The 7,596-nt window shown below is 34.2% G+C and overlaps 1 protein-coding gene across 2 annotated transcripts in view; it reads right to left on the minus strand.

Moving 5' to 3' along the window:
• The window catches only part of LOC107666287 (microtubule-associated protein 1B-like), a 53,547-nt gene that overhangs the window by 37,394 nt on the left and 8,557 nt on the right, over positions 1-7,596 (minus strand). For both annotated transcript variants that reach the window (XM_016457518.1, XM_016457519.1), the window contains exon 2: positions 5,328-5,429. In XM_016457518.1, coding sequence (XP_016313004.1) covers positions 5,328-5,429 — 102 coding nt within the window. The remainder of the gene's footprint in view (positions 1-5,327; positions 5,430-7,596) is intronic.

The following is a 7,596-nucleotide window of genomic DNA, read 5'->3' on the forward strand; positions in this document are numbered from 1 at the left end:
TGGCACGCTTGATTTATTTTATTTAATTTTTTTAGATCATCTGGGAGATTGTTAATGCCTCATTTCTTTGTTTCTGTCAGACACCGGAGGGATCAGTCCTGTTACGCAGCACTTTTGAACTTACCTTTTGAAAATATGAATATGCTCTGGTCAAACTGAGAAACTTGACACCAATGACAAGACAATTTCTCCCAATGGGCTAACTTTCTATTTCGCTGTCTCTCTCTATATATACAAGTACACAAAAATACAAATATGAAATTAGCACAATGGGAGGGATAGACATTTTTTTTAATGCTCACCAAAGATTTTTATTTGATCAAAAGTACAGTAAAAACAGTAAAATTGTGAAATATTTTTACAAGTTAAAATAACTGTTTTCTATATTAATATATTTTAAAATGTAATTTATTCCTGTGATGCAAAGCAGAATTTTCAGCATTATTACTCAAGTCTTCAATGTCACATGATCCTTTAGAAATCATTCTAATGTGCTGATTTGATGCTTAAGAAACAATTACTGTTATTATCAACGTTGAAAACAGTTGCGCTGCTTAGTATTTTTGTGGGAAAAAAATTTTGTTTTGTTTTTCAGTATACTCTGCAGGATGAATAGAAAGTTCAAAAGAACAACATTTATTTAAAAAAAATTGCAATAAATAATTTACTGTCACTTAAATTTAATGTGAACAAGTATTAATTTCTAAAAATATTATTGACCCCAGGCTTTTAAAATTGTAGTTAATATAATGATACATATGATTTCCATCTTTAAAATGAGTGAGTTTAATATTTTATCTAATATATTTCGACATATATGATGGGGACATGAAAATGTGCTGCATAATAGGAATGACACAGCTGTATCTTTTAGCCACCTGCAGTTCATTAACAGGAAAAGCACAAAGGAGCAGCTCTCAGTTCTCAAAGGGCTTCAAACTGCTGAGTAACTCTCAGTTCAGTTCACACCCAAGAGCTGTGAGGATATAATCAGGTTTTATAACTGATACTTACCAAAACAGATGAGAAATTAGATGTGGATGCAAGGAGGGTCTATAATTACAAAATGGTTGAAATATTATTGAATTCTTTAAAAGATAGATAGATAGATAGATAGAAATCTGTCTCTACATCTGTTGTTTTACCTTTGTACATGTTCTGCACTACTCATAATATCCATTAGATGGCAGCAGTTCATTTTATATGTATAAGGGAAGATTTATAGGGAAGGACTGGGAACACAATTTTTAAACAAAAAAAATGCAGTATATCCTTAATAATAAAAAAGAATTCAACTTCAAGTGCTTATATGGCTAAAAAAAAAAGTAAAAAAACATCCATCAGTCCTAGACAAATCAATTATTTTAGTCAATACTTTATCTATCATTTTGTTTCCAATTAGAATAGAAACACATCTATTTGTGCCCTAGGACAACAACCACTGAATTCCTCTTAGTTTGAATGTCATTGATCTATGCTAAGGTGCATGCTGAATATGATACGGCCGAATCGATACTGTGGTCCCATTTGCACCATCAGCCCGGGAGCCTCATGTCTGCCAGGCCTTGAGCCACAGAAAAGCACAATCTGAGACATCAACCTTTAGTGGTTGTTAACCTTGTATCACCCCACAGACCAGTCATCACAATCTGATCTAAGCACACATCACGCCCTTCAGCAGGGTCAGAGGTCATCACTCCACCTCCCAAGTTTTATTCCATCCATTTTCTCTCGTTGCAGTCTATTAGTGCTCTTTTGTTCTAACCCTAGTATGACTAGGCCCATATTGTGTTAAAGGGATAGTTCACCTAAAAATGAAAATTCTGTCATTAATTACTCACCCTCATGTCGTTCCAAACCAGTAAGACCTTCATTCATCTTCTGAACACAAATTAAGATATTTTTGATGAAATCTGAGAGTTTTCTGACCCTGCACAGACAGCAATGCAACTACCACGTTCAAGGCCAAGAAAGGTAGTAAGGACAACTTTAAAATAGTCCATGTGACATCAGTGGTTCAACCTTAATTTTATGAAACTACGAGAATACTTTTTCAATACTTTTGTCTGTTACGTTGCTGTCTATGGAGGGTCAGAAAGCTCTCGGATTACATCAAAAATATTTTAATTGATGTTCTGAAGATGAACGAAGGTCTTATGGGTTTGGAACGACACATGGGTGAGTAATTACTGACAGAATTTTCAATTTTGGGTGAACTAAATTTAAAGATAGGTATGACACTTCAAGTAATGTAGCTTATTGAGGAGAGATGTGCTACTTTTCTAAGCTTTTGAATTCGCTTGGGTTTTTTCTGCCAGGCTTGCAATAATATTAACACACGAAAAACTCAAACCACTTTAGAAACTACATACTGTAGAAAAAACTTTCTGCAGGTTACATTGTGACACCAATAGGTGGCGATAAGGGACTGTTTTTGTGAGTGAGTCATAAAATCTTATTTTTTAAACAGTTTGTTCAAACACTGATTCATTCAGGAACAAAACAAGTCATTGCCTGCATTCGAAATCTCTAAGTACTTCTTTTAAATAAGAAATATTTTGTGGCCCATAAAAGGTTTGTTCTATGATTGTGTGTAGTATGAATTTAATCCAGACATACTTCGTTGGTCATGTTGTCATTGTCATATGGCCTACCAGCGTCAGATGCATTGCTTTTTTGCCATTTACAAATACTCTCCTGTGGCTTAATAGGACAGTAAAGTGTCCATCGGATCCACACATAAGAATCTCGCTGAAAGTAGTAGTGGGACTTTCTGCCTACTGTTTGAGTACATTCTAATCTATTCACATACTGTTTTTTGCCTACTATATTAATAGGGAAGTATGTGATTTCAGATGCAGCCATTGTTTTTATGAATGAGTCACTGAATTGTTCACTCAACTGTTTCATTAAAAAAATCATTCAGGAATGAAACACTGCTGTTGTTTGTTGCTAGAAGATATGCAATAGTTCTGTTATGGCTTCATTCTGAACTATTTTTGTTGGCGAAATAAAAAGAGACAAAGCAACTGACAATATTGTCTCTAAAATGTAATTCACTCAATGTTAACTTCTTGTTCATTGAATAGAGTGCTATAGTGATGATGTATCTTTGTAGGCCAACTCGGACTTTAGCATCACCTTGGTACCCTTGACAAAAACTCAAAAGGATTTTTCCATTGGCTGTGACCAACAAAAGTTTATGATTCTTACACCTTTTTTATTGTGAAAATCTTCATGAATGAACACAGCTTTTATGAATTCTGAAGCCTGAATACATTTGACAGAAGTAAAAAGCTAAATGTAGTCTATAAACAAACTACATCAGCATGGTCTCATGACTTCAACATCACCACCATTAAGGGGATAGTTCACCCAAAAATGACAATTCTGTCATTAATTGCTCACCCTCATGTCGTTCCATCTTTGAGATATTTTTGATGAAATGCAAGAGCTCTCTGACCCTCCATGCGACATCAGTGGTTTATTCGTAATTTTATGAAGCTACGAGCAAACTTTTTTGTGCGCAAAAATAAATAAATAAATAAATAACTTTATTCAACAATTCTTCTCCCTTGAACCACTGATGTCCCATGGACTATTTTATTGATGTTCTTGGTACCTTTCTGGACCTTGAATGTGGTTGCCCTTGCTGTCTATGGAGGGTCAGAAAGCTCTTGGATTTCATCAAAAATATCTTAATTTGTGTTCTGAAGATGAACGAAGGTCTTACTGGTTTGGAACGACATGAGGGTGAGTAATTAATGAACGCAGTTAAAAACACAATGAGGCTGTGAAAGCTAGTGAGTAGATGAGGTTACTTGTTGGGAAACCAATTTCTTGTAAGATTTCCGATCATCTTCGGAACACAAATTAAGATATTTTTGATGGAATCTGAGAGCTCTCTGACCCTCCCATAGACAGCAAGGATCCTTACACGATCAAGGCCCAAAAACATAACAAGGACATCGGTAAAATAATCCATGTGACATCAGGGGTTCAACCGTAATTTTACTAAGTTACGAGAATATTTTTTGTGCGCAAAAGAAAAAAAAAAGACTTTTTTCAACAATTCGTCTCCTCCGCGTCACCCTATAGCGCCAATTTGGAGAGTATGCACTGAACGTAAATTGCGTATGCTGTTTTGTGTCAGCTGCGCCACGCGGATATGTTGTTTTCGTTCAAATCAAAGCGTAAACGACGTAACGTGTAGAACGACATGAGGGTGAGTAATTAATGACAGAATTTTCATTTTTGGGTGAACTATCCCTTTAATGTTTCCCACCACCCACTGTTGTCCCATTTAGCCACTTGTTAACAACCACCTTTTTCAGGATAAGTAAAAATGACAAGGTAATGTATTTTAAGTCATATAATAAATGTGAAAATATCTTCAGCTTGTGTTAACCACAAACCTTATTTCACTCATTTAACCAAAAACCCATTCACTGACTTCAGAATGATGAAACCAGAAATGCTAAAATGATCGTTTGAAGGGTTTTGGCTTACAGAAACACATAATCTCTGCAGCGCTCTGTTGTTATATGAAAGCATTATGACATTCACAGTCACTGTTGGTTTGAACATAATCAGTGATCACATGCAGTCCCGTGCCTATATATATTCAGAACAAAAAAATCTATGCTAAATTACATTGCCATTTACATGAAATTTGTCTCCAGCTACTGTATCATTCACCTCCTCTGACAGCAGCTTAGGGTTTAAAATGGGTAGTAAAGCACTTTCTCAGCAGTTAGGGAATGAATAGCCTGCTAGTCTTTGAAAAACAGCTTATCACTTTTATAGAACGCCCTGTCTTACACTGAGGCACATTTGAGCCTTTATGATTCTGCCTCAGCTCAACCCACTACACAGATCAAGGCCCGTCCCACCCAGCACACACACTGCAGCAGTCAAGCACTGGCTCTGCAGCTCCTCTCCTCCTGACACAGCTCTTTGATTACTACTGTGCCAGGCAGTACAGTGGAAGCAGGACCCGTGCAAACACACATGCTGGACTCCCCATGGAGAGATTCTCAGTGCTGCATTAGCTGCATATCGTGTGTGTTATGAGTGAGCTCTCTGTAAGCAAGATCACCACAGTGTGACCTTGGGCTGGCCATATGAACAGCTTTGACACCAATTGAAAATATTTATTTATGTGTGGCATATTGGGAAATAAATGGAAATTTATGTCTTATCCTTGCAATTGTTCGTTTAGCTTGAGCTTTATCTTTTTATACAGTATATTTTCATATAAACTTCTGACTTCATTTGCATTCAACTCTACTGCAGGATCAAGATGACTTCCTTTCAATCGGACTGACCTCTGACCTCGGCTGAGAACTGGGCGGAATGTCTGGTTATGAAAAGCTGTAGTTGTTGGTCCAGGTCACATTCTGACACATTGATGTCCCAGCAACGAATACCTGCAGGTACAGAGAGACATGTGACATGATCAATATGAGCAAAGTTCCTGAACTTTACATGTGTACGCAATGTTCATTCACACCCTTATTTCACATAATAAGCTTTAGCTCGTTTCCTCTTTTTTCATATATATCATACGTATTTTCATTATATTATATTATAAAAATTAATAAATAATGCATGAAAAGCTGAGTTAAAAATTAACAAATTTCCTCTTTTTGTATATATAGCATATAACATATATCATACCATTTCATTAATTACAAATTATATTACTTTAGTATTTAAATGTGATAGCAATTTGTGTGAAAAGTTGAGTTCAAAATTTCACAAATTTTCTCTTTTCATATATAGCGTATATCAATGTATATCATACCATTTTATTAATTGCAATTATATTACAATACTTAATATTTTATATTACTTAGTATTATGATGTAATATAACAATTTGAGTAAAAACATGAATTGAAAAATGAAAATACATTTCAATGTGCTATTTTATTCATATTCATATTTTGATTAATGTTATCTATAATTGTAATAACGTAATTGTGATAATAATAATACAAATATTTATATTAATTACTTAATGGATCAATTAAAGTATATTATTTTTTTTAAATAAACTTTTAGTTTATATTTAAATTGTAATTTTTCAACCCCTGTTTGTAGTATGGTCTCAGTCCATATAGTTTTAAACATGAGATTTGGTGTGTTGTGCTCAGAATATTCATTGAGTGTTACATAAGATCCCAAAATTTTAGATGTGTCTTAAGCTTCTGCTTCGCTGAACTTCAAAGTCCAAATTGGAGAATTGGGGAATGAAATGAAATCTTGATGCCTCTTAACTCTCCTCAGCTGTGTTCTTCCTCCTCTGTTCTTTATAGAGATGAAGGACTATTTTCCTCAGATCTGTTTTGCTTTGTAGATGAAGTGTAAATCTTGCAAACACTGCAGTGTTTGTCCTCAGAAATGCTGTGTCATTGGGATTTAAAACAGGTAATGACCGCAGAGATGAACCGATACTTCTGTTTTCTCAGAATAAGATTTACACAGCCTATTGAAACACAAGACATTCCTAACAGTATTGATTTTATTCTCATCAATATGCTAATTTCTGATTAAGAGTCTGTCAGGAGGAATGGGATAATCCTCAGATTTCTAGACATTCAAACATTAGAGAATGCTGCAGAGTGAGCATGTCAGGATTGTAAATGTACCAAATGTGAGTAGCATAACAAGTTTAGTTGACCCTGAATATTATGTTCTAATTTGGTTGTTTCTCAGGTTTGTGCAGTTGGCAGCTCTGATTAGTTATTTTATATACTTATGTTTTACAGTCAAAGTCAAGCTTCATGATCATTAGACAAAATGCCAGTAGTTATGAAAAGAAAATGTTCATTCAGCAAACCAACTTTATATGAGAACAAAACATTGGCTGATAAATAATAAAACATATTTTAGAGTACTAACCCAAGAAGTTACAATAAAAATTAACCAGAACTATTTTCTTTTCTGAAATATGAAAACACTTAACTTTGTACTATAAAATTTAATAAGCTTTTCTGTAAATTAGTTGATGATTTGTGCACTGTAAAAAAAATAAACCCACTAAAGTTAAAATGTTATATTTATTTGCTGCTTTTAAACCAAAGTACAAGTGATAACTTCTTTGCATTTTCCTGCCACTTTTAATTTAATTATTAAAATAAAATAAAATTAAATAAAATCGTTGAAATCATAAAATCAATTAGAATTCATAGAATTATTGTAACAACCTAAAAAGATAAAAACAAAGACATTTTAATTAAAAGTAAAATTAAGTAAAAACACATTTTGTGGCATAAGTTAAAGGCTAAAGGGCTCATTTTTAACCGTTTATTACACATACGTTTAAAGGGGTCATATGACATTGCTAAAAAATAACATTATTTTGTGTATTTGGTGTAATGAAATGTGAAATGTGTTTATGCAGTTTAAAGTTCAAAAAACACATTATTTTCCACATACTGTACATTATTGTTTCTCCTCTACGCCCCGACTTTCTGAAACACGTCGATTTTTACAAAGCTCATCGGTCTGAAAAGCGAGGTGTGCTCTGATTGGCCAGCTATCTAGTGCATTGTGATTGGCCGAATTCCTCAAGCGTGTGACGGAAATGTTA

This window comes from Sinocyclocheilus anshuiensis, unplaced genomic scaffold, assembly GCF_001515605.1.
Source record: "Sinocyclocheilus anshuiensis isolate Anshui unplaced genomic scaffold, SAMN03320099.WGS_v1.1 scaffold1225, whole genome shotgun sequence".
Lineage (NCBI taxonomy): Eukaryota > Metazoa > Chordata > Actinopteri > Cypriniformes > Cyprinidae > Sinocyclocheilus > Sinocyclocheilus anshuiensis.